This window comes from Camarhynchus parvulus, chromosome 4A (genome assembly GCF_901933205.1).
Source record: "Camarhynchus parvulus chromosome 4A, STF_HiC, whole genome shotgun sequence".
Taxonomy (NCBI): Eukaryota; Metazoa; Chordata; class Aves; order Passeriformes; family Thraupidae; genus Camarhynchus; species Camarhynchus parvulus.
In genome coordinates, this window is record NC_044600.1 from 503,701 (window position 1) to 530,408 (window position 26,708).

At 50.8% G+C, this 26,708-nt stretch overlaps 1 protein-coding gene across 4 annotated transcripts in view; it reads right to left on the reverse strand.

Moving 5' to 3' along the window:
• The window catches only part of FGF13 (fibroblast growth factor 13), a 190,093-nt gene that overhangs the window by 19,650 nt on the left and 143,735 nt on the right, over nt 1-26,708 (reverse strand). For 3 of the 4 annotated variants that reach the window (XM_030967389.1, XM_030967386.1, XM_030967390.1), the window contains 2 exons: nt 21,294-21,404; nt 17,438-17,541 (listed from right to left, as the gene is read on the reverse strand). In XM_030967389.1, the coding sequence (XP_030823249.1) occupies nt 17,438-17,541; nt 21,294-21,404 (215 nt within the window). Of the gene's footprint in view, nt 1-17,437; nt 17,542-21,293; nt 21,405-23,345; nt 23,975-26,708 lie in introns of those variants that run through there. The other variant, XM_030967388.1, reaches the window with a different exon arrangement.

Genomic DNA, 26,708 nt, shown 5'->3' on the forward strand with positions numbered 1-26,708 from the left:
GAGACAGAAAAGGAAGCGCTGGATAAGCATATGTTGTTTTTAATAAAGAATGACTTAGAGCTAAGTGGACCACTCGGTTTCCAAGGGTGCTTGGCAAAAGCAGAGCAGGGGGGGAACCCAACACGCTTGGGATGCCTCCCTGTGCCCCAGCCAGGCTCCTCCTCCAGCATCACCCTGCCCTCTCCCTGCTGGGCATCCCACCCCAGGCTGCAGAGCAGGGCTGACACCCCCTCCCCTCACCCAGCCTCCCCATGCTGAGCATCCACCCAGCCCCAGCCCCAGGCTGCATCAAATTCAGGGCTGGATGTACTCCCTGGGTGCTCAGGACTAAGGTAATTTGGTCAGAAGCGAGATCTGGCAAGCTGATTTTGTTATGGCCTCGCATTAATGGCTCATTTATTACCCTGCAAGATCAGGCACGTGTTATCAATATCCAGGGGTCTGAGAGCTCTAAGCACAGATGGACCACAGACTGACAGGAATTGATTGTGTGCAGTGGCTCAGATGAGACTGGAGGAGAAGTGCCACCATCCAGGTGGCTTTCTGGGAAGAAGCACAATGAATCAGCCAGCAGCACTGAGATATCCTTCCTGTGAAACTGCAGAAGGGAGGGAAGCTGCTCTCACTCCACACGCTGCTTCCCCTGCTCAGGGGGAGCCTGACAGCAACGTGTCCATGACACACACTGCAGAACATCTGCCTGCCACAAGCAGGGCCTAAAACTACCTGGTTGGCAGGCTGCAGCTGAAACAACCAAAATGCCCCTTGTTTCGAGAGCACAAGCTTCCCAGACCCTGCTCAGTGCCCCCTTGCTCTGCCACCCCAGTGAAACACTCACTTGTGGGCAGCCCTGATCACCCCAGGCTGGCTGCCCACGCTGCAGGGACCTTCCTCCAGCTGCATTCCCTTCTCCCACCTGGAAAACGAGGGTAAGGTTACCCCTAGCTGCACAGCACAGGCAGGAAGCCACATCTAGAGCAAAACTCAGTTGTCAGGCAGGTGAAACCTCAAACAAACCTGAGCCGAGGAACCACCAAGCCATGACAAGGCTGCTGGCTCTGGTTCAACAACCTCGCTACATTCTTCCTGCAGGGGAAATGCATTTTGCTCCTTCTTGGGAGTGCCTGGGAGAAACAGAAAGCTCAGGTAAAGGTCTGAGTGGGAATGGTTCCCACAGAGCACACAGGGCTGAAAACGAACTGCAGAACTCAATCAGCAGCAAACAGGAGTTGGACGAAATGCACAGAGAAATAATGTTGCCTCATTTCAACAAGCAAATCTGCATTATTAAATTACCACCTTCTTTAGCTGGGCTGGTGCAACATCCACCAGTGCCAACCCCAAACGTGTGTCCCAGCAAGGCTGTAGGCATGTGGTGAAGGCTGAGCATCCCTAAGCACTCACATCCCGCTGAGAAATGCTAATGCAATGTTTCCACTTAATCCCAGTACTTGGACCCCAATTCTGAGAAGGCACAAAAGCAACTGCTGCTCTAACAAAATGGAGCCTCTGATAAGATGCTGCAGGTTCCACACCATTTCCTGAAAGGGAGATAAGGACAGAGTTGGGACAACTCACATCCTGGGCAATGGTGACTCGGAAAATCAGCTCCGGGTACAAAAAGCAGTTTCAGGTAAACTCATCTGCTGATATGGAAAAGTAATTCCAGTAGAGAGATGAAAAGTATTTTAAAATCTCATAAAAACAATCTGACCAAAATGCCCTTAAAACTTCCCATTGAGTCTAGTATCTCTGTCATCCCTGCTCTCAGGGCTAGACTGCTACAGCTCAATAGGTCAGAGCAAAGGCAGACAGGAGCACTCTGGGCTCTGAAATCACCATTCCTTCTCCAGGAACATCACTTGTGTGGCCAGCCAAGGAGCAGGGAGCTGCCACCCACGCTGGCAGCAGCACAGAGCTGCAGAGGGGCTGGCTGTGCCGGCCCAGGGATGCAGCACAGGGCGGCTCTGGCTGCTCCCACAGCCTGGGGCTCATCCCCAGCCCTCCTTCCATCCCCTCTGCCCTCCCCAGCCCAGGCTGTGCAGAGCTCTGGACAAACAGACACGGAGTTCCTCCAGGGCAAGCTCCGGCCAGGACAAGCTGGTCCTGGACACCCTGGGGCACCACGAGCTGGCCTGGCTCTGTGGCTGCTCCTTCCCAACAGAGAAAAATAACAGGAACTTTCCTTAAGGCTTTAGAACTGTTTTTATCACAAACAGCAAATGTTGAGACAAAAATCACCAAAGAGGCCCAAATGCTCAGCTGTCATGAGCTAGCCCTTGGTAAAACTGTTATAAATGGGTCATTTCCATCAAGTGTGACTGCTCATGGGGAAGGTCTGACTGAGTACTTAATTTAGGCTGGAGGCAACAGCCTCTTGCTAACCCTCTACTCCCATATTTCACACCACTTGACAATCTCAGATATTTTGCCCTCATGCTAATGCTTTTCTTCTCTATGTCAAAAAATTTCAGGACAATTTTAACAGGCACCTTCAAATCATCTTCAAGCTGAAACAAATTTGAAAGGTGTGCATTTCCCCACAAAACACCCCCAAAATACCTGCTGTCACTTCTGCAGCTGAGGTGAAGTTAGAAACTTCAGGGAAGGTCTTTGTTAAGCTTGGCAGGAAGAAGAAATGAAGCAGGATGAACTGTGGGGAAAATCATCTGCACCAGCAGCTCCCAGAGACAGCAGAGGATGAGAGCAGCAAAGCCACAGAGGGGTCAAACATGACCCCACAAAACCCCACAGGGCTCAAACCCTCCCTCTTGGCTCTGCCACGCAGCTGCAGAGGATTCTGCCACTGACCTCGAGCCCCAGGGGGTGTGTTGGAAAGGAGAACTCTCACTCAAAACGAGCCACTCAGCTTCAGGTAAACAAAGGAATTCATTACTGCAAGTCAGATAAAGGATTTGCAAGGGGTTTTTCTTTGGGTGGGAGAAAACTGTGCAATGGTTTTGCTGACACAGATTGGTATAAAAGATGGTTTAAAATTTCCTGTGCAAAACTGTATTCCAGACCAGAAGGAAAAAGACACATGTGCACAGGGAGAAAATATACAGTTTTGGAGAATATTTATTTCCTCAGAGGGAAATTATTGCATGTTCTAAGATGATGAAGAAAGAAGACAGAAAATGCAGCCCAGCTGAATCCTCATTAGCAATGTCTGCATTCACCTGGCTCAGCCATGCACAACTCTATGTCAGGGGGTCAGCCTCCAGCACAAATATCTTTCTCACCATTCATTAATGCTTTCCCAACACTTCTCTTTCTGAGTAATTTTCTACATGAAAAAAAAATTAATACTTTTCCCATGTGTACTTAATTAAGAATAATCCACTCAGATGTGATGGATGGCTGTCTGATCTGTCTTGCTCTATCATATTTTATATTATCCTGCTTGCTTTCTTTCCTATTTCTGTTCTTTATTAATTCATTCTCTCTCTCTGACTTTCCCCTTTAGTAATTCTCTGCTTGGTTTCCAGCCTTATTTTTATCAGTGGATTTTTCCATGACTCCATTTTTGGCCCCTTGAAGCGAATAACAAAAGCCAAGTGTCCCACCCCAGTCAGACTCAGAGCTTGCACACCCTCCCTAGCAAGCAGCACACTTTTTGCCCACTTTCACATATTTTTTAACAAGCTGGCTTTCAAATAAAAACCACAGTGCTTAAATGATACAGCTCCTGGTTGGCAGAGATGATCACATTCCTAAGCAGTTCATCCAAAGGCTTTGCAAAGGCAATCCAAGCACATCCTTTTACCTGGGACTGTTATTTCCCAGAGGCAAACACACTGCTGCTAATTTAAACAGAGCTCATGTACCCATGTGCTCTGCTGTGAGTGGCTAAGGATCACTGGGGCTTAAACTACACAGACTTCCTACTTATGGAAATTTTAAATTACCCAAAATGGATATGAGTTGAGTTGAATATGTATGCCCACCACCCCCACTTCAGATTGAAAATTGCTTTTTTTATAACAAATGCCTATTTCGAGCAGAGTGTTTGGAAAAGAAAAGCCCTTCCAAGCCAGGGTCTCCTCTGAAGCAAGTGGGAGAAGAAACAGGTTTTAAACCCACTCCTTTTGTTCCAAAATGTGGAATTTGTTTTGTTCCTTTTATAGCCACACACTTGCCACTGGCTCCAGCAGGCTTGGAGGGATGCTGGGAACAGGAGGTAGGGGCTGAGGGAGGTAAATCTGTCCTTTCTACTGGCAAAGAGAGGGATGGAATAAATTCTAGGGAGGGGGGAGAAGGAGAAATAGAATAAATAAAATACTGACAAGAGCGGATGTTAAAAGAGGGGAAGTGACAAGCAGAAGGGAAATGAGAAGTCAGCTGCAGTAAGGACCAACAAAGTGTACCTGAAATGCAAGCACTGAGGGAAGCTGGGGAACACCAAGTGCAGCCTCTGGTGCCCCCCAGGCAGGGCAGGCAGCCTGTCTGGGGGGCAGGAGCTCTGCCTTGACTGGGGAGCTCTGCCCTGACTGGGGAACTCTGCCCTGCTTGGGGAACTCTGCCCTGACTGGGGGGCAGGAACACTGCCCTGTCTGGGGAACTCTGCCCTGTCTGGGGAACTCTGCCCTGCTTGGGGAACTCTGCCCTGCTTGGGGGGCAGGAACACTGCCCTGTCTGGGGAACTCTGCCCTGCTTGGGGAACTCTGCCCTGCTTGGGGGGCAGGAACACTGCCCTGGCTGGGGAACTCTGCCCTGTCTGGGGAGCTCTGCCCTGCTTGGGGAACTCTGCCCTGCTTGGGGAACTCTGCCCTGTCTGGGGAGCTCTGCCCTGCTTGGGGAACTCTGCCCTGGCTGGGGAACTCTGCCCAGTTTGGGGAACTCTGCCCTGACTGGGGAACTCTGCCCTGGCTGGGGAACTCTGCCCTGCTTGGGGAACTCTGCCCTGTCTGGGGAACTCTGCCCTGCTTGGGGAACTCTGCCCTGTCTGGGGAACTCTGCCCTGACTGGGGAGCTCTGGCCAGTTTGGGGAGCTCTGCCCTGTCTGGGGAACTCTGCACTGACTGGGGAACTCTGCCCTGGCTGGGGAGCTCTGCCCAGTTTGGGGAACTCTGCCCAGTTTGGGGAACTCTGCCCTGCTTGGGGAACTCTGCCCTGACTGGGGAACTCTGCCCTGTCTGGGGAACTCTGCCCTGACTGGGGAGCTCTGCCCAGTTTGGGGAGCTCTGCCCAGGCTGGGGACTTTTGCCCTGCCAGGGAAGGGTTTGGGTGGACCCAAAGGTCACCCAGCCCCACTGCTGGCACGGCAGAGTGCCTCCAGAAACCCAGGGGTGTCCAAGGGAAGTCCAAGGGCCAGGAGCAGCCCCTGGGATGTGCAGCCCCTGAGCCGGGCCAGTGTCCTGCCCAGCTCACCTGCAGGGCTCCACCTGCTCTCCCCAGGCTTAACAAGACCTCAGACAACTTGACACACTTAGTCTCTCCTTTCAAGTGGCTTCAGGCTTCCTCCTGAGCTAATGAGGAACCATTTCTGAGCTGCTCCTTTAGGAAAGGGCCCTTCTTCAAAGCCCCTTCCAGGTGCCATGTGCAAACAGCAGCAGAGCCAGGTTCCCTCCTCAGATCTCACTTCTCTGCACCAGGGACTGCTCCTGGGAGCTGCTTCAAAGGCTGAAGTGTCAGCATCAGAAAGAAAGGAGGTGTGTGGGTGTGAAGTTACTAAATGCAAAACTGTCAACCTCCTTTCATTTACAACCCTGAATATGCATGCATGCAAAAATGTAGGGCTTATATTAAAGTTTTTACTCTTGGAGCAGAAAATATCAAGGAGAAAAGAGACTAAAAGATAAGGCTGTGCAGGTCAGAATTCTTTCTCAGCTAATCTTTTCTTATTCATCAATATAAGAGTTTCTGTTAATAAAGCCTGCCCTACCTTAAGTGAGATTGTCTTTTACCATCTCAGGAAAGGGCACTCAGCAGACAGACGCCTTTTGTTGGTGACTGGGCAGTGACAGCAGATGGATTTTTTTAGTCTCTGACCCAAATAAAAGCTGTGTGGGGAATCAATGCCCAGCCCAGAAAAGCACCAGCCCACAAAGCACCTCGGGGTGGGAGTGGGTTCCTGGGTGTTCCAGCTGAGGAAGCTCTCTTCACTCTCTGGGCTCTGCCTCGAGCTCTGGCAGCTCCCTGGGCTGGGACAGGGACCCAAGGAGCTGCCAGTGCCAGCTGGGAGAGCTGGGCTCCCCAGGGGCTGAGCTGTGCCCCAGTGGGAGCCCTGAGCAGCAGGACAGGACAGGGACACACAGGGCTGGGGGACACTGTCTGTGCCAGCCTCGCACAGTGCAGGGATTTTGGGAAAATGCACTGCTGCTCCTCAGCAAATTCATTCCTTACTGAGCCTGCCACAGCCAGGAGGAAAGAAAACTCACCCCATCTCATGGGAAACCTGAATTCTGCCCTTGGTCCCCCTCAGTCTGTGCTTCTGCTGCCTGCTGCAGGCCCAGACATGTCACCTGCTCAGGGGACACCTGCTCACCAGCTCAGCCTGACTTTGCTGCTGTCCCCAGGACTGCCCAGGTGTCCCCAGGACTGCCCAGGTGTCAGACACCACCAGAATGATGCTCAGGATGGCTGAGGCTCCCTGAGCTGCTGGAACACTCCTGTGCTCACATCCAGCTGGAAAACAGCACTGGGGCAGGGGTGAAGCAAGAAGGGCTGAAGGAGGAACATGTCCTGAACAGAAACCCTCAGCATTTATATGGGAACTACAATTTTCATAGTAGGCTTTACTTACAAAGTGCTTAGATTTTGGGTTAAGAGCTACAGGACCTGCAAAACCCCACCAGACTCTCTACCAGAGAGTCAAAGATGCCAACACATCAGAGATCAAACTCTTCTCTTGTTAACGTGCGTGACCCTGCTGCAGGTACCACGGGGATGAGGTGATGTGGGGAGACAGCCTGAGCACCTGCAAGGCACAGGGAATTTCCCCTTCTAGGTTACCCAACACTTGTTTTGAGTAAGAGTAGAGATGTTTGGAGTTGGCCGAACAGTAGCAGATGGCTCCAGAGGCTTCAGCCTAATGACAACTTAATTTTACCAAGGTTGCTTGAGTCAGTAAAAACCCTACAGACTGAATAATTGCTGTATCAAAAAGGAAAGGCCACAGCTATCACAAGTACCCACATTAACTCCAGTTGTTTCAGAAGAGAAGCAGCTGTTGTTTAGAAGACTGTCAGAGGAAAAAGAAACTTGTCTTCTTTTACTGTCAGTGCTGTGATAACAAAATGAAGGGCTGCAAGTGCAGAGGGTTTGCTTTGGGTAGCAAATGAAGCTTCATCAGATGATTCATGGCCAAGCCAGGATGACTGTACTCATCTTCTCCCCTAAGAGCACAAAAGGAGGTTGGTTTCCTTAGTGCAGATATTCCCAAGCCACTGGCAGATCAAGACTGCCTCCCTCTCAGCTGGAAATTGCAGATCCTCAGGGTTCTTCATGGGGAAATGGCTGTAAGGCCCCTAAAGACAGCCCTGGAGGGCTTGGTGTAGAGCTGGTGCACAAACAGGGCCTTTCTCTGCTTCAGAGCAGGGCTGCTCAGCAAGAGAAATCACCAGAGCCTCATGGTGAGGAGTGCTCTCTCCCTGCTATGGCTGCTGGACATAGTTTTGTGAAGAAAAGATTTTGTTTAGTTTTGAGAGCTCCAGGTTATTTATAGTAAATGCTTGCCCTTCTGGCACTGTTCCTACAAGTATAATTAAAGGAAATATAAACAGTTAGTGCATCACTTAGTACAGGTGTTTTCTGGCATCTCACAGATTAGAAATGCCAATTTGGGAAACAATTAACTAATGTGGTAAAAATCAACAATCTGCACAAAGCTCTTCCAGGCCTTTCCTCCCACAGCTGCAATAATTTCCCCAAGAAGAAGCCCAAGGAAATCTGTGCTGCACTCTGCTGCCCGTGGTGCGAGCCCCAGGTCTCTGTCTCGAGCACACATCAAACCTGGGCTCCACACAGAGGCCACGAGAGCTTCAGCTGAAGCCAAGGCTCTCAGAGCTGCCGAGTGGTGCTGGCACAGCCCCTGCCCGTGGCCCAGGTGTGCTGAGCCTGCCTGAGCTGGGCCTGGCTGACTGAGCCTGTGAGCGGGCGTAGGCTGAGCTGGCTGAGCCGGCGGCCAGGCTGCGAGCTGAGTGGCTGAGCCGGGCCTGGCTGAGAGCTGAGCCTGGCTGAGCCGGGCCAGGCTGCAGAGCTGAGCCTGGCTGAGCTGGGCCTGGCTGCAGAGCTGAGCCTGGCTGAGCCGGGCCAGGCTGCAGAGCTGAGCCTGGCTGAGCCGGGCCTGGCTGAGCCCTGCTGCAGCCTCTGACCCCCCTGCAGCAGCAGGGATCCCTCAGAGCCACCAAAAAGTGCAGCTCCAAGGGGATGCCAGCAGCACAAGGCGTTTGAGGGGGCATTATGTGTGAACACAACCACAGCTGGCTCTGCTGCGCTGGTCCACATCAGTCCAGCTCCTGCCTGCAGCCAGAGAAGGCTCCAAGCCAGGGGCTCAGGGCTGGCCCATGACAGAACCACCCCTGTGGGCATCCAGGACTCTGGGGCCCTGCCTGCTCCAGGCCTTGGAGCCTGGCTCCAGGCACTTTTTTAGTCATTAAGTTTCACAGGCCTCCCAAACGTTCTGTTCATTTTTTAATGACATAGAAATCTCATATTGTAAATCAATTACTGTCTTGTCCAGATCCTGAAAATTTTACTCAGATAAATTAATTCTCCCTCTGGCTGCTGGTCAAAGAAACTGCATGAGTAAGAATTACTTACATGAGAAAGGATTTGCAATATCAAGCCCATTAAACTCTTAGTTTATCAGGTGAAGGGAAGAGATCTGCACTTCAAACTGTGTCTATTTCACTTATTAAAATTTCTTATGGTTTTTGTTCTGTTTCAGATCATTCACTTATTTACTCTGAGCTTACTGTGCCTTCTGTCAGTGTCAATATGGCTCAGCTGGCAGCAGATGCTCTGCTAGCTCTGAGCACACTGGTGTGAAGCAACGAGAACAGAATGAGAATTGATGGGAACTTTTGCCTGAAACCTGAGCTGAAACCTTTGTATTTATGAAACTCTGCTTCTAATTCATGTACCAGATATGCTCACTTTAAAAATACTGTATTCCAGTTTAGCTGGAGGACATGAGCACTGGCAGGGTGAGGAGCAGCCCACTCTTTGCAGCTCCTGAAACCCATTTTGTTAAAACAGTAACTTCTGGAGCTGCCATTTGAGGAAACGTGCTCACAAATCTTCAGAGGTTTGCCCACTCACAGTCAGCTCAACGTCCCACCAATAGCTGGGCTCAAGAAGAACACTGCTATCTCATGACAGGATTTTTTAACATCTGAAAATGCTCTGGGGATGAGGATGGAGGGTCTAAATTGATCCCTTATTTCTGTGCATTCAAACTAATCAGAGTAAGGAGAGGGGGAGACTGCTTGATAAAGCAGACAGCATCTTGTGCTGTGATTCTGAACCCAGCTCTCTGATTTTTAGACACCTCCTGAGGCTTTAAATAAACAGAACTGCACTTCACCAATTATCATGCCTGTTTTGCTTAGCTCCCCAGCGGATTCCATTTTAGAAGAACCATACTGCTCAATATGCAGAGCTGTTTGGGTAGAATTACAAAAATGAAAAACAATGTGATGGCACCTGTAGCATCAGCAGAATGTAAAATATGAAAGGCTTTATCAGTTCAACTATTCAGACCATCCCATTCACTGGTAAAAGCTACTATATAGGCATAATACCCAAAGACTCCCTAATCCATTTGTAATTTCGGATTCCTTTGTCAATCCTAGATTGCCTAATGAAAGCAGTTCAGTATAGAAATGCAAGTCTCTTAATACCATTCTTATTCAAGAGACTTTTTCCTTTCCCAGACCCTTTTTATATTTCCTGTCCAGGAGCCCAACAGGTCTAACCCCAAGAACTACCTTATGAAAAAGTTAGTTTCTGACACCAAGGCTTCAAGGGCAAAAGGTAAATATGACAACTTTTCTATTTCCTTTGCTCCTGAGTAGCTTCCCTGCCACACAGAAGGTTTCTCCTGCTTTCCAGGACTCATACAGGGGGCTCTGCTTCCAGCACACAGGAGTCCTGCCAAGAGGATGGCATTCAGACTGGGACTGAAGCGACAGAGTTTCCTTTGGAAACCTCCTCCAGTTGTGCTGCAGTTCTCAAAAGCAACCACAGAACTCTGGATCTTGGGCTTAAGGACTCCTTTTCCTCCCCCACTGACTCCCCATCAGTATTTCTCAGTACTCTTCTCAAAAGAAGCCTTTTGGCTGACAATGTGAACTTTTATAGTCGAGCTGGGTTCTCAGTTTTTGCACCTCATCCCTTGCAATAAAAGTTCTGCAAGGAAAAGATGCTTTTAGTAGGCTTGCTAAAGGATGTAAACGGCCAGGAGCAATAAACATTTCTCTGGAGGCTGCCAAGTAGAACAGAAGTGAATTCAGCTCCTCTTAGCACTGCTGTAACTGCAGGGCAGCACAAAGATAAAAGACACAAAGAAGTGTTTAATAAATCTGCTCCCAATACCCCCACACGGCAGATCAGTTGCTGGTGACAGCCTGCATTGATGGACAGCAATTCTGGGGAGCTGGGCTGCCCTTTACCTACTTTGAGCACAGGAACTGCTGAATTTTGTTTGTCCTGGCACTGCTGACCAGCCAGAGCTCCGAGTGCTGTCCTGCAGCACAGGCACTCCCAGGAGCAGGCACACCTCCACCTCCTCAGACAGCTTTTCCTGCAGCCATTCTCACCTGCTCCACCCTCACCGCTTTCCCATGCACCTGTGACCAGGCTGAACACTCTGGGGCATTTTCATGGGAGCAGAACTGCCTCCTGAGAAGCAGCCCCCAACCCCACCAGCAGCAGGATGCAGCAGCAGCCCTGAGCAGCCAGGGCAGCCTGTTCTCAGCTCCCTGGAAAACTGCAGGTGCCCCTGGGAGAGCAGCAAAGGGATCCTGCCTCCCTCTCTGCCTGCTGGGTGGGCACTGCAGGTGCTTCCAAGCCAAACAGAACGCCATCGTACTTCACAGCATTTTCCTTCCAAGAATTGACCTCCCTGGAGCTGGAAGCCCCACAGATGATGGGAGCCCATGGCCAGCAGCTCCCAGCTAACATCGAGTTGTGTGGAGAACACTTCTGTGAGTTTAACAAACATGATGAGCCTGCCACTGCAGCGCCATCCTGGGCTAGCTCCTACTCTAGTTCTGAGTTTGTTTTCCAGTGCCAGCCCACTCCTGTTGGTTTGGGGAGCCCTGGGAGCCGGTCTGACTGCTGCACCCTGGTTAGATGCTCACCCTCACACAGGCTGAGCCATCGGCAGCTCCAGGCAGGGGCTCTGCTGAGTCACTGTGACAAGAGCTGCTCATTAGCTCAGCCTGCAGCACCAGAGGGAGGGGAAGCCCTTCTGGGCTTCCCAGAGCAGGCAGACAGCTTTTTAGAAGGAAAGGCAGGTGCAGGAAAGAAACCACGGTTTCATAGTGGTATTTTCTTTTAATTAAGTCACATTCTAAAGAAACAAAGTCAGTTTGGCATGTGATCTTGCTGCTGAACTTGAAGACACAGATCAGGAAAAATAATCAACACCTCAAAAATCCACACAAATACTAGCATACATATTTTCCCAGTGAACTGAGCCCAGCTCTACAAGAAGCAGGCTCACGTGCCTGGTGTGCATGGACCTCTACACCCACAGGTACCTCCGCTGCTGGTCCTGAGGTGTAGCACCTACACCACGCTGGGGAGAGAAAGGCAGCACTTTGCTCCTTGGCTCTGCTGAATCCCAGCAAGGTGAGCTGTCCTTTGGTGATCTGAGCACACGAATCCAGTGGATCCAGGAGCTGGCAGCGCTCTCCTTGCACTCTGCAGCTCCAGCCCTTATCTGCTCACCACTCTGCCTGCCAACCCGCTTTGCAGTGTGCCAGTGAGGAGCTGGGAGTAGCCCGGGAGCCCTGGCACTCAGGATTCCTTGTTGCTGGTCCAGGGCCAAAACCCCTTGTTCAAAGCGATCAGTGTGATCCAAGGTGCGAAGCTCTCAGACTTGAGTCCAACTCCAAATTCTGCCAAGGCTTTTTTTTTGTCACCAAGGCAGATTTGTGTCACTGTGACCCCAGTGAGGAGTGCAATGGGCTTTCTGCTGGGGAGGCGTTGCCCAGGTGTGCCAGGATGAGGGCAGAGCACAGCCCTGGAGCAGCCCTGCCGTGCCCGGGCTCCTCAGGGACCCTCAGCTCCAGCACCTGCAGCCAGGGCTGAGGCACAGCAGCACCTCGGCGCTTTCAGGTGCCTGCGGGATGGCTTGTACAGAAAAGCAGCATAACAGCTTCAAGACCTGCAGCTTGCTCAATCTCCTAATAATTCTCCCGTGGGAGGATTATGCCATCTGCACTTCCCTGCTGCAGACAGGCAGTCTGTCCCCAGAAATCTGGGCTCACACTGCTGCCACAGGGACAAGCACCTGAAGGAACAGCACCATCCCTCCAAGCCCACATCACTGACACCAGCAGAGCTCTCCTCCTGCTGCAGGGAACCTCTGCCTCCCCAGGAGGGTCCCACACCTCAGAGCAGGGCCAGACAGGCTGGGGGAGCTCAGCCAGGCGCTGCAGGTCCCTTCAGCAGCTGGGACACGTCTGTGAGCAGCACTCTAGCTGCACTGCAGGCAGTTCAGCACACACCCACCCCAAAACCTGCCAGGCACACACCCTGCGTGAAGGCTGAGGCTGGGCAGGAGCACCAGCAGCCTGTGGTGCCCCAGGGAGACCCAGCAGACTCCCCCTGTGCAGGCAGCAGCAGCAGCAGCCAGCCCCGTGCTGCAGCACTGCTGCACCACTGAAGCCAAGCGTGCAGCACCTGCAGCAGTGCCCGTGGCTGGGGCTCAGAGAGCATCCATCAGCTCAGCTGCTCCTGCAGTGCCTGGCACCTCCTCAGGGCAGCCTCCTGTGCCCCGTGCCCGCTCCGTGCGCTGTGGGGCAGAGCAGCAGGCAGGGCTGGCAGCACAGCAGGGACAGAGCACCCCCTGAGCTGTGAGTGTGCTGAGCTCCTGCCCAGCACAGGGCAAGGGGCAGCCAGGAACAGGAAAACATGGATCTGCACCTCACACCCTGGCACTGGAGAGAATCAACTGCATTCAGGTGTACTCTGCATTCCTGGTAAAATATGATTTATACTGACATGCAAATTTAACCAGATGAAGCTTTTGATTATTTCCCCTATGTCTTGGTTTGTGCTATTTCCCTGAGGTGGAAAAATGCTCTTTGCCAGTAATTCATTATAAATGCCCCAGCCATTCCCATTAGCTACACCAGGTCTCCACTGCACTGCTCAGTATTAAAATATGCACCAACTTCTCTTCTCGCCAACTCACCAAAACCAATTTTTGAATCACTCTGAGAATTTAATCACCTTTCAGTTCTCTTGGCTATCATCAACGTGCACGCTTCACACAATATTTACTTTCAGTGCAGGTACCAAAGGTAGATATGACAGTTTACTTTACATGCAGAGGACAGTGTTAGCTGAATGCTCTCTCAGGGTAAATTGTACACACAGCTCTGCCCAGGGTTTTATACCCAAGTGCTCCCTAAACCCCAGCTAGCTCTGCACCAAGCGACATCGGACGAGAGATGCAAAAGGAAGCCACGTCCAGCAGCAATATTAAATCCAAAGCACTCATCCCAGAATAGTCAACAAAGGCACAAATACCTCATCCTAGCAGCTGAGTGCCCTGAACTGCCCACAGCTAGGCTGGAGGGCTGGATGAGGCACGGGCAGGCTGGTCCCTGTCACACGTGGCCAGGGCACAGGACTCCCTTAGGTAAGGGCTCCCTCCAGCCTGGGAGAAGCTGTGAGGAACTGCCCATGACACTGGGAAATGCAATGCTTTGGTAAAACACAGGAACCCAGAGCAAGACAAGAGGGGAAATGAACCCTCTTCCCAAGCTGAGGTGCACTGCTCTGAGACTGGCCAGAACTGTGCAATGAGCAGCACATATTTAATGATACTGTTTCTGAAAATGTACCCAGCAGAAACAAGCGCAAAATCACCTGTGTTGAAATGTTCTGTAGGAAAAATATGCATTTCACTGACAGTCACTACATGGTTTGAAAAACTATCATGATGGCTCATGGAAAATGCATGGCTGGAGGTTCACAGGCTGTTTTTAAACTCCGAGTATTTTGGGCTGTTTCAGCCTCTGCAGAACACCCAATTCCCTGCACCTCCACCCGCCTTCCCTGGAGGAGCCTCACCCACTGCTGCTCCGCATCGCTGGGAGCCTCCTCTGCCACACCACCACCCCTTAATGAGAGAGCAGCAGCTCCAGCACTGCCTGTCTGCCAAACAGAGCCTTCCAATGCTCAGGACAAGCAAACAACACACAAATTCACAGCATATGAAACCAGAAAAACTCAAGTGGGGCGTACATGGCGGTCATGTGAAAGATGTGGTCGTTCATAGAAAGAAAAAGAAGATGAAATAAAAGCCACCCTAAACCACAAAATGATTCATGGTGTGGTTATGTAAGACAGCAGGCCAGAACACCGTTTCAGTCATCTTGCAGCAGCACCACGCTGGTGCGAGAGGGATGAATCAAACGCTGTGTTTGCACGGGGAGTGGATGCTCAAGCACCAGGAGCTGTGCCTCCAAATACCTCCTAACAAGGTCCCTCCAAATAAAACTCCCAGGGTGGGTTCAGCTTGGGAGGAGCAGTCACACAACAGCCATGGTCTTTGGAGGACACTGGCTGCAGGAGAGAAGCCATTTCAGATGGGGATTCTGTGATCTGGACATGTGACACGGTCACCTCCCTTCCCTGCAGGCCAGGACTTCCATGTGCCCTACAACACATGTAGAGAACTGCATATTGGGTTTCACAGTTTATCTTTCTTTTGCTGAGCTGAATTGCTGCCTTGTCCCTGAGGAGCTTTTATCATTACCCTACAGATCCTACTTTTGCTCTAACTGACAGATGCTGCAAACTATCCATAAACTCTGGCAGCCAACTCCAGTTATCTGTTCTCTGCAGATTTATGACACACCACTGATCCCCCTGTGCAGAAGATTCACCTCCTTCCCCAGCACAGTCACGGGGCTGAGGCAAACTGCAGGCTGCCTCTGAGGCAGGGCAGACACCTGGCTGCCCTCTGCACAGACACAAGGCTCACAACACAACCCAGACCAGGTGATCATGCAGAGACCACAATGATCTCTCTCCTCATTAAACTGCTTCACCAATGCTAATTTAATTTCTCTCTGCTCTGGAAATGGTGCAACTATCTGCTATAGCTATCTACAATTGAAGTGTCCTTCTATTTCCCCTGTTCTCCTGCTTCAGGAACTTGACGGTGTTTTGTGGGGCTTTTGCACTTGATCAATCCCATGTTGCCATCTGTCTACTCCTGACAAATCCCATTCAGGAACACATCCCTGCAGGGGCTTTGAAACCCTCAGGATGTGTAGATGGATGTCACTTACTTGAGCTGATCTGTTCCCCAGGCTCCCTGGTGGCCTTCCTTGAACAGGTGAGTGTTCAGCTGGTATAAATCAGCTGAGCTCTCCTGGGACTCATTTATATCAACCAAGAATACAGCCCAAAATACAGAGTTCATTTCCCATGCATCAGACTGTCAGACTGCATCCCTTGCTGAAAGGACCATTATCAGCCAAAGAAATGCTAGAAACACTTGAAAAATAGTGCTGGAACTGGATTTCTGGCAGCCTGAAGCAGGGGCAGATGCTCCTCACCAGCCCTTGTCCATTCCCTGGGCTCATTGACAGGGACAAGAGCTGCTTTTTCCCCCTGGGAGTTTCTTGTGATTATTGCAAAGAACAGAACAACCAAACCAGAAGGCAGCAGGGGATAAACCCAGGATTATTGAGAACTTGGGTGACAATTTCCCTAAGAAAAGTAGATCAAAATTAAGTGGCCACCTGTCTTTGTGAAGAGGATTTAAGAGTATGAATTTGGGAAACGACACAATAGAATTCTGTTTAAAGCCTTGCCAAACCCATCAAGTTCAAGAAGATTAAAAAATAAATGTAAGAAAATATAGTTGTCTAATAAGGAAACAAAAATGACCACTGTAATTTATATTTCCACTAAGGGGGAAACAGAGAGATGTCACCAGTTAAGTCTGCAATGACATAAACTATGGAATTCAAAGATATTAAAGGATTCAAGGAAGACACAATTCAAGGGAACATAATCATATGAAGAACTACCCTTAATCAATGCAAAGAATGAAGATTACAACCAAAGTGAATCTCAGAGCTCTGCCTAAGATGCATATCAAGCTAAAAGTTGCGCTTAATGGAAATCAGGGCCACATTGTGCCCCTTCTCCCAGCAGGGGAACTGGAAGTGATGCTCATCGTCTCCGAGGTGCCTGTGGGCTCAGGGCTGTGTGTCAGAGAGCAGGGACTGCACTGCAGGGTAAATCCCTGCCCACCTCCCTTGCCCAGACAAAGGTGGTTTCTGCAGGAAAGCACAACCACCAGCAGAAAGCAGAGATTTCTGCACTGAGAGCACAAACCCAGCGCTCTCTGGAATGTTCCTTTGTCCCTGCACTGCCAGGCCTGAGCTGCTCCTGCTCTGGCAGAAAAAGAAAAAATATGCAAAGCTGCCCCTGCTCCCAGCTGTCAGGATTGCAAAATAAATGAGAGATTTGAATAAGTTTGCTTAATTTTTATCAGGATTAAGGGAATCTTTTATAGAAGAGAATAATTTCTAGTAGATAATAGAATACATTTTCCTCTATTTTCCTCCTTGGGAAAAATCTATTAAATCTGTATAATTAAAACTGCTGAAGATAGTTCAGCTAAATGTTTTTAATTGAAAAGTGGTCTATTTAATTTTTTTTTAAATAAAAACACTGTCTGCTCTCGTGAGAAACGTCACAGAAAATTATTAACGGACATTCTTTATCAAAACTACTAATAAAGCTGTTCTTTACTCACTCACCTACCTGAAGCCATAAAATTTCTATTTGAAAATCCTGGCCAAACAAAAAAATATAATTACTGTCTCTAACTCCTTTTCCTTAGAGCAGATCCTATAGGAAGACACAAAGCATGCTGAGGCACGTGGGGGACACACCAAGTTGTCCCTTCCCCTCAGCGCCCACTCTGACCAGCCCAGTCACTCCACAGGGAGCAAGAGAGAGGATCCTTTCTGTTTGGGGTTGTGGGGTTTGTTATATTTCACACTTCAAGATTAATCAAAGGCACCACAGTGTGATTCCATACATCCCTAGGTGCTCCTGATGGAAAAGATTCATGAACCAGAAGCAGACTATCACCACCACACTGACTCTGCTCCAAACTCACATTTATAGGTTGTATTGGTTTTAATAGGTTATTAGCAGATCCCTTGCAACAGTAAGTTATTAATTTACCACAATTCCACAGAGAACAGAATTAAAAACGTTTACTTACTGATGTATATAGGTATCCTTCACTGTTCATTGCCAGATATAATTTTGTTTGAACCCCCTGAATCGCCACCACTCGTAAACCCACAGGTATGAGGTTAAACAAAGCTAGGAGAGAAAGGAGATGGAGAGGAAAATTACTCTTTTGGAGTACGCAGATCAGACAGAAAATGAAACCAGAATTACCAGAACCAGGTAAAAATCTCTATTCATGCACATATTAATGTCTGTGGGTGCTACAGAGCAATACTTGTACCACCAAGTCCTTGGACAGCAACTGCCACCAAGAGCTCAGGAATGATCTGAGGGATCAGCGCCTCTCCCTCTTCTGGAGATGGGAATTGCTGAGAGCGAACAGAACTTACCTGCCTGGTGAGCAGAGCCCAGGCTCCGCCGAGTGCACTTGAGCACTGTTTGGGTTTTGTTAGGGTGCTTTTCTTGCACCATTAAATGCAAGAAGGAATCCAGAAGCAAACAAACAAAAAATTTTTCAAGACAATCAAGACTTGTTTTCAAAGTCAGTAAACATTTTGACCAAAAGGAAGGAAGAAGATGAAATTCAGAAAAGTTGAAAACCATCATTAGCATCTCAAAATGTTTCCACTTATAACTCATTGGGGTTTGATTTTTCCTCTTTTTTAGAGGAGAATGGGTTTGAAAAAACAGAGTTAAATAACTTCAAAATGAAATGAAAGGGCAGCATATTCTTTAGATCAACCCCTAAATCTGTGCTTTCAAAATTGAGCTGCTTTGAATGTTCTGCTTGCATTTCTGCTTGTACACATGCTAATAGTGGCAGTATTTATAAGCACAGAAACAACTCTTCAAAAAATGAAGATTCCGGTTTGCAAAGTGGCAAAGAAAAAAAAGGAAAAAAGCAAAGCTCTGCCATAGCTTGGATTCATGGATATGTTAAAATTGAACATAAGAAATAATGAGTTGAATACAGTATTCTGTGTTCAATATGTAGGATTAAAAATAAAGGGGAGTTAAAAAAATTATCATAACCCAAAGCATCTCCTTCCACTCTGTGGCAGAAATGCATAGATAGGATAAAGTGATGCCAAACTACTTCCCATTTCCAGGGATTTATTACTTGGCTGAAAAACTCTGGTCTGCTTCAGGCTGAAGTTTGATATTTATGGTCACTGTCCAAAGCCAATTTAAAACCAAATTATGAATTTGAAATATTTTTATTATTTTCAAAATTATGGCTAAGAATTATGATCCATTATAATTTTTTTCCAGCCTGAGAACCCCCAAATGGTCATACTTCAGTAAAAAAAATATTTCAGCTTGACAGCATTTAACATAGATCCTAAATTCTGTGTTTGGGGATGCCAAGAGCACATTGAGTCAGGGCACCTTAGAGCACTGCAGTTCCTGCAATGGTCAAGCATGGCAGGAAAGGTGGAATATCCAGAACTAACAAATAAATGCAGGGCATCATAAAATCTGTGGTTTTCTTCCTCTTTCATAGCCACGAGTGTACAGACACTGTTTGTGCAGACACAAACCACGCATGCAGACCCTCCTCACACTCGCCTCCAGCTCGAACTCAACACCCATCACTTTCCCTTCCCTCAGAGAAAATCCTCCAGTTCTGCACAGCTTTTGGCAAAAGAAACTTAGATTTTCAGTAAGGGAAAAGGATTTTTCATTCATTCTATCAAATGCTTGAGTTTATTGGAGGGAGAAAATATCCCCATGAACATGAGTCCTTTGCAGTTCAGCCCCAAAAAGCAGCAGCTGATCTCTGAGTAGGCTGGAGAGGAGGATTTAAACCTCAGCACCCAGGCAGAACCTGCAGGTCTCTTTTGGAAGGTGATTTTTAACGGCACGTTTACAGGTAGGGCAGGTGTTGGAGTTTTTCAGCACGAGGGTCTGAGTACGGGCTCCACTGCAAACAGTGCTGCCGACCTGTCAGCAAGAGCTGAGGAGAGGGCAGAGATGGGCCAGCAGGGACAGAGGTGCCACCCAGCTGGGCCAGCAGGGACAGAGGTGCCACCCAGCTGGGTCAGCAGGGACAGAGGTGCCATGGGCCACAGAGATGGGCCAGCAGGGACAGAGGTGCCATGGGCCACAGAGATGGGCCAGCAGGGACAGAGGTGCCACCGGGCTGGAGTGCCACCAGCAGGGACAGAGGTGCCATGGGCCACTGGGATGGGCTGTATGAGGAATTCCTGGCTGAGCTTTGCTGGCCAGTGGCAGAGCCAAGGCTGAGCCCTTCTGCCCAAGCAGGTTGGCACCTGAGCCATGGGTGGGTGCTCTGGCACGTGAGCCATGGGTGGGTGCTGTGACACCTGAGCCACGGGTGGGTGCTCAGGTGCTGCTCCCAGCACTGGGACACATTTCCCTGGCAGACACGTCCAGGCTCAGTTTCGAGGCAGGACGAGGCTGAGGAACACTGGAAGCTGGTTCACACCCCAGTGGGATGAGCAGTGGCTGTGGCACAGACTGCTGGAATTTGGGAAGGGGCTGTGGGGAACTGGCCCTGTAGGAGCAGTGCCCACTCTGCCCTGTGCCAGCACAACCACACATCCTGCCCCAGCTGCTGCCTCCAAGGGCAGCGGCGCTGGCACTGCACCAAAAATGGGACTGTCCCTCTTAGCAGCAGCTGTTAGTGCCCTGTCCCTGAGCAGCAGCACGCTCAGCTCTGGCTCCTGGGGCGGTGAGTGACCTGTCCCCAGCTGTGATCCCTGCCAGGACCCACAGCAGAGGCACGGAGAGCATCCCTGCAAGTCCCCAGAGGCGCAGCAGGATGGAGGGGCTACCTCACTTCTAGGGGACGCCCCTCATGTGGACAGAAATGATAGAAGGGGTGGCAAAGAAGGGACAGCAAAATTAATTGCTTCCTATTGTGATCAGCTGGTGTCAGCACAAAATAATCCAAAGCAATTTGCATCCTACTCTCTCCCTACTACATTTGCATTGTTTTAAATAAGGATATAAGGATAAGGATATCCTCCTAATGAACAGCTAAGCAATGCCTAAGGGAAAGATGATCTTTGCCAAGGTCTCTGTGCAGTACAAGCTGACAGAGAAATGAAGCTGCACAGAAGAGGCAGCAGGCCACAGCTGGATTTATGAACATAAACATTTCTCTGAGCTCTGCCAGTCTTGGCTTGGCCACCTGCACCTTCGTACACTTTCTGCAGGGCATGGTTTCCGACATTCCCTTATTTTACCCGTCTTGAAATATTTTTGTCTAGCTGTGTGAGATCCTTAAGCATTTTTCACACACCAAATCAATGCTCTAGTCATCTTCTCTCATTTTCTATTAATCCACAAAGTTGTAAAAAAGCCCAGTCAAAACCAGCAAGTAAAACTGTCCAGAGCTTTTTCACAGAAAACCTGAGGGAAAGCTGGTTGACAGTTGATGGTACAATTTATAAGCAGTAACAAATAATAATAATAATAAGGAAATGTGAAGTTGAAAGCGCTGCTGAAGTCCCAGTTTGTGAAATACCACAGCGCTGTTTGAATGAGCCCCTGTGTGAGAGTGGAGATAGCGTTATTCTATTTCAGGCTCTGAGTAGGCGAGCAAATTTTCCCTGCTGAAAAAAAAATCTAATAAAATCCAAAGGACAGCAATGAACTTCTCTGGATTACCATGGAGATAACATTTGCTTTGTTTGTCACATGTGTCATCATTACCTCCTCTGGTTCATTATTTCTGTAAGTGATTTCTATCTGTATTTCTCTCAGACCCAGTAAGCCTGGAGGACTCTGTGCTGCCAGCACGGCGTTAGTGCTGCTGCCATTCACTCTGCCAGCCCAGGACAGCAGCTCTGAGGGGACCTGCAGGGAAGGGAGACACCACAATCCACAAACACACCACTTATTCTCGTGTCACTTACTATAACTACTGTCTTCCTCTTTTGTTCCATCAATTGTTCCATCTGCTTGCAACTGCAAGTGGTATCCTTGCCTGCTGTAGAGCTTTGTTACTATACCTTTAAGCTGAGGCTCTGCAAAGAAACAACAGTGAGATTAACGTGGGAAATCCTGATGTGCCACTCCAAGCAAGCAGGACGTGAAAAACAAATCTTCAGGTTCCTTCCACAAGGCTGAGGTAAGAAAACGACCCAAAACAAAAGCAGGGCTACCAGCTTTGCATCACTTTTCATTTAGGCTGAGATCAAATTTATGTCTATGAAATCTATTGCCAAAATGATTAAATGCCACTTTCGATTACAACGTGAGCAGCACAGTAAAATCTACTTCCAGTGAATACAGATTCCAGCAGCACTGCTTGGCCCCAGGAGCCCAGCTCTATCTCATTTAAGATTAAAAATGAGCTGGCAAAGAGTACATTCAGTCTTTTAAAAAGGTGTGAGTTCTTAGATGGAGAGGAAAAAGAAGACTATTACAATAGCATTAATAAGAGCCACAGTGACAGTTGAGAGCCTAAATATATAGCAGCAAACATTTAGCACAGGAACTGCTGCAGTTCTAATAAACAAACCCCCATTCCTCTCTGCTCCAGAGAGTACAGAGCATCCAAAGAGATAAACTGCTCAATGAACATATGGAAAATGGAGAGGGGAAACCCTGAAATCCAGCAATGTGTGGAACTGCAAAATAAATATTACCATAAGGGCTGAGGTAATTACCTCATCAGCTAGAAAAGAAAGATCAAAACAACGCATAGTTTGCATAGACTTTTTTTTTCCATAACCATCCTCACATTCACAGCTAGAAAGTGAGATATCTCACGCGGCTTCATATCATTCTAGACCAAAAAGTACACAACAGCAGGATATGCTGTCAAGTGTGTCATTCAAGATATCTGGCTAAAGCATCAGGAGTAATTGCAAAAAAGGTCTACGCCCACTGAATCCCAATGACATCTGCATTGTAGTCATTCACACAGTTCCGTTTGTCAGGAGCTCAGGCAGCCCTGCAGCTCGCTCCACAACATCTCGTTCTTTTCAGAGACAAACACTGAAGATGGGGTGTGTCATTTCCAGCACTCTGAGTCTGGATAAGACTCCTTGTCTTTGTAACCAAAGGCACTGGGGCTCTGCTACTGCACTTCATTTTAGCAGGGGCTGAAGGCAAAAGCTTACCACAGTTTGCATATGTGTATTAAATCTTATTAGCAACTTTGATAAGAGTCCTGATGGACACACAACTCTTATCTACCAACTTTTCTGACCAGAAATTATTCCAACCCTCACTCCGGCTCTTTAGCCATAATCCATCCCAAAGCGGCTGGCAAACTGTGAGCAAGGCAGGCAGGTGGAGTGGCACAAGCATCAGTGCTCCAGCACAGCAAAGCCACGGCAGCATTGCCAGAGGGTTTTGCTCCTCCCACGTACAAAACAATCCACTCAGATCAGGGACCCAGGCTTCACGCCTGACCTTTTGCACCTGTGACCCAGAGAGCCTCGTGTCCACAGGGCAGCTGCAGGTATGGCATTCCTAGAAAGGCACAGGGTGCTGAAGCAAAACTCTGGAAGGTGCCAGCAAAAGCACAAAGCCTCGTCTGCAATCAGCAGATAAAGCATGGCACAGGTATTCTGTGAAGCAGGACACCAAAACCATATCTCCAGACCATGAAGTTATTTAATATATAATAAAGAGAGAGATGCGTGTGTGGGAACTTCCCTGCTAGCATCCCCCCCGTGAATACACCCATGCGTTTGCATGTGTGTAACAGAGGGACAGACAGCTGACTTACGGGTACCTGGCTGCACACAGGTGTGCAGGTGAGACACAGCATTGCGTGCTATCCAAAGAAACCAGATGAACATGACAGGGGAAAGGACTGCCATGGGGTACCCACGTCCTGCACACCCATTGTACGAGCCCTGAAATGCCTTTCCCCCTTTCCCCACACCTGACACACGTCCCAGTTTCCACTGCATCAAACCAACCAACCCCCCAAAGACATAACCCTTGCCAACCTGGTCGCCTTCTTCGCCTTTTCTTGGAGCCAAAGAGTTTGACCCTGGAAAACACATTCAACTTGTTCTTGTCGCAGCTTCCCTTGCTCTTGCTGGGGCTGTTGACACACTTACAGGCATTGGACTTCTCCCGCTCCCTGGCTTGTCTCTTCTGGCGGATCAGGGAGCTGGCGATGGCTGCGGCCATGGCCGCCACCGCCCCGGCTGCCCGGCGGGCTCAGGCACGCGGGGGTCGCCGGCCGGCCGCGGCCAGCATGCTGCTCGGCCGTCCCCAAGGCCGGGGACGCTGCCGGGCAGCCCGGCCGAGGCACCCACCGCCGCTCGGCACGGTGGCCCGGGACACACCGGCGGGGCGAGCACCAGAGCCCCGGCACGGCACGCAACAGTTTAGCTCGAGATTCCGTCCTCTGGGATCTTCCCCTTTCGACTTTCTGGCGCTTTTTTATTCTTCCCAACTTCTAGCAGGGGAAAGTTTGCAGGCAGAGGTGAGCGTTTCTACGGAGATCACGCAGATCACTTGCAAGACATCCCTCCAAGCTTCTCCAGATGCGCTATCTGCGTGCAGCCATGGCACATCCACTTGGTGCAAGATCATCGCATCTCTCCTAGCCCCGATTTCTGCAGTTAACTTTTCTTCCCACCCGTCCCCTCCCCATTCAAATCCCAGCAAACACCTGTTAGACTCCAGCAGGGGCTGTCCAGTTGCAGGGGTTTTCTGGATCCTTTTTCCTCTTCTCGCTTACAAGAGACCCGAAGCAGTCGGTGCTGGAGGCTTTGGGCTGAGGCGCGGATGCTCCTGGGTGCCGACGCCTCGGGAAGCCTCTTCTGCTGCGCTCCTGACAGGTGAGCGCAGCCACCCCTGCTCGGCTCTCGCACCGCAGCTCTTCCCAGCCGGTAAACAAGCAGCTCCCGAGCCGGGACTGCAGCAGCAGGAGCAGCAGGAGCAGCAGGAGCAGCAGGAGCAGCAGGAGCAGAAGGAGCAGGTGCAGCAGAAGGAGCAGAAGGAGCAGGAGCAGCAGCGGCGGCGGCAGCAGCGGCAGGATCCCTCCGGCAGCGATGCGGGCACCGCGCACTCCCCACGAGCCGTGCGCTGGGTACAGAAACGAGGCGACGCAGCAAACCCCTTATCACCACCTCCCTCCTCCTCCGCCCGTGCCTCCTCCTCCTCCTCCCGCTCCTCTCCGGCGCGGTGGAGAGCGGAGAGCCCTGCCCGGCGCTGCGGGGCGGCCGCGGGGCCGCGGCGGGGAGGGGGCTGGGGCGGGCAGGGGAGGGGGTACCGGGGGAGGGGGTGCCACGGGAGGGGGTACCGGGGGACGGGGTACCACGGGAGGGGGTACTAGGGAGGGGGTACCGGGGGAAGGGATGCTACGGGAGGGGGTGCCAGGGGAAGGGATGCCACGGGAGGGGGTACCGGGGGGGGGGGTGCCACGGGAGGGGGTACTAGGAGAGGGGGTACCGGGGGAAGGGATGCTACGGGAGGGGGCCGGGCCAGGGAAGGGATGCCACGGGAGGAGTTCTAGGGGAGGGGGTACCGGGGGAAGGGATGCTACGGGAGGAGTCTGGGGGGGTACCGGGGAAGGGATGCCACGGGAGGGGGTGCCAGGGGAAGGGATGCCACGGGAGGGGGTGCCTGCGCCGCTCGGAGCCGCCTCCCGGCAGGCGCAGACACCCAAACAGACGTGACTGCGGTGAGCAAACAGCCCTGCCGGCCCGGAGCGAGCACACCTGGCTGGCAGCAGCGCCGGGCTCGGGGCAGGGCGCAGCTCCAGCCACAGCTGTCCCCTGCCTCTCCCTCATCCTTACAGGGGGTCTCCTGTCTGCATCACGGATTTATTGGAGGCTTTTTGCGTCTCTCGCCGTTCCTTTCCACCGCCTGCTTCAGCGGCAGTTTCGTAGCGGGCGAGGAAATCCTCAGAGAGAGCAATTTCCTTGCCGTTGCCATGTTCTCCCGTTTGTCCCTGCACGGAGCCCCGCGGCCGGGCTCTCCCGCAGCCCGGTTTATTGACGCCGAGCTGCGGTGGCGGCAGGCCGGGCCGGGCCGGGCCGTGCCGTGAGGCCGGGCACAGCGTGCCCCCCCTGGGGTCACTGCCCTGCCGTGGGCACCGAGCCCGCAGCCCCCTGCCCAGGACACCGGGAGGACCTGGAGATGCCCCCGCAGCCCGCTCCCTGCTCTTCAGCATGCTTTCAGCAGCTGGAGCCTAAATCAAAGCCAGTTCAGGCTGGAAATAAAGCAGAGATCTGCAGCCCCGGAGGCAAACAACTATTGAGAGAATTTGTCCCGAGGCAGAGAGATTCACAGGCAGGGTGGGATGTCCCTGAGAGCTGGTTCAGGCAGGAGCGAGCCCTGTGGGGACTGCGATGGCAGCAGGCTGCTGTCACCCACGGCTGGCAGCCGTGTCCCTTGTGCCCCAGGCCAGGGGCTGCAGAGACCCCAGGGATAGCTGGGCTGCTGTGACAGCACCAGGCTCCCCAGTGTGCTCCCAGACTCAGCCAGCTGCTGAGGGGATTTGCCCTTCCTCCTGTCCTCCACGTGCCCTCAGCAGAAGCAGGTGCTCCCGTCCCTGTCCGGGGTCACACCTGGGACAAGGCCTGGCACGAGCAGTAGAGGCCGTGCTGCCCACCACCTCCCCACAGCTCAGCTCCACAGGATTGCTGCACAGCCCTTCCCTCGGCTAGGAACGGCCACAGCAGCTCCTCACTCTCCTCCAGCCGGGAACCCACTGACTGCTGTGCAGGGCCAGGCCCTGTGCCAGTACATGCCCACCCTGGCAGGCTGTCAGTGTCACCCTGAGGGACACAGGTCTCTCACAGCCGGCTGTGCCAGGCCCTGTGACAGTGCATGGCCACCCTGGCAGGCCATCGGTGTCACCCTGAGGGACACGTGTCCCTCACAGCCCGCTGTGCTGAGCCTGGCGCCCCAGTCCCACCCGCTGTCCCCTGGCTGCAGGAGCTGCCTGTGTACACACACACCTACACACACATGTTTGTTTATGAGGCAGCCCATGCACACAGGCATATTAAACAAACACTCCTAATTTCTTATTTAAGTTTAACGGTGGGGTAAAAATAGCTGTAATTCACAAGTTCCACCACTACCCTCATCTGCCAGTCCACATAAGACGTGAAATCCAACACAGGAGACAGACAGTTGGATATTATTAGCAATAACTCATCCTACTCAACTCACCGGTAACATACTATGGATTTTGCCATCTTTCCATTTCCAATACAGTCATGAGTGAGGCTTGTTTTCTTTCCTGAGACTCACCCATTACTTTATAAATATTCCCAATTTGGAAGCAGTGTTTGATCTTCAGATCAAAGTGAAGCTGCCTCATTGTGATCTGTCCTACAAGGTCACAA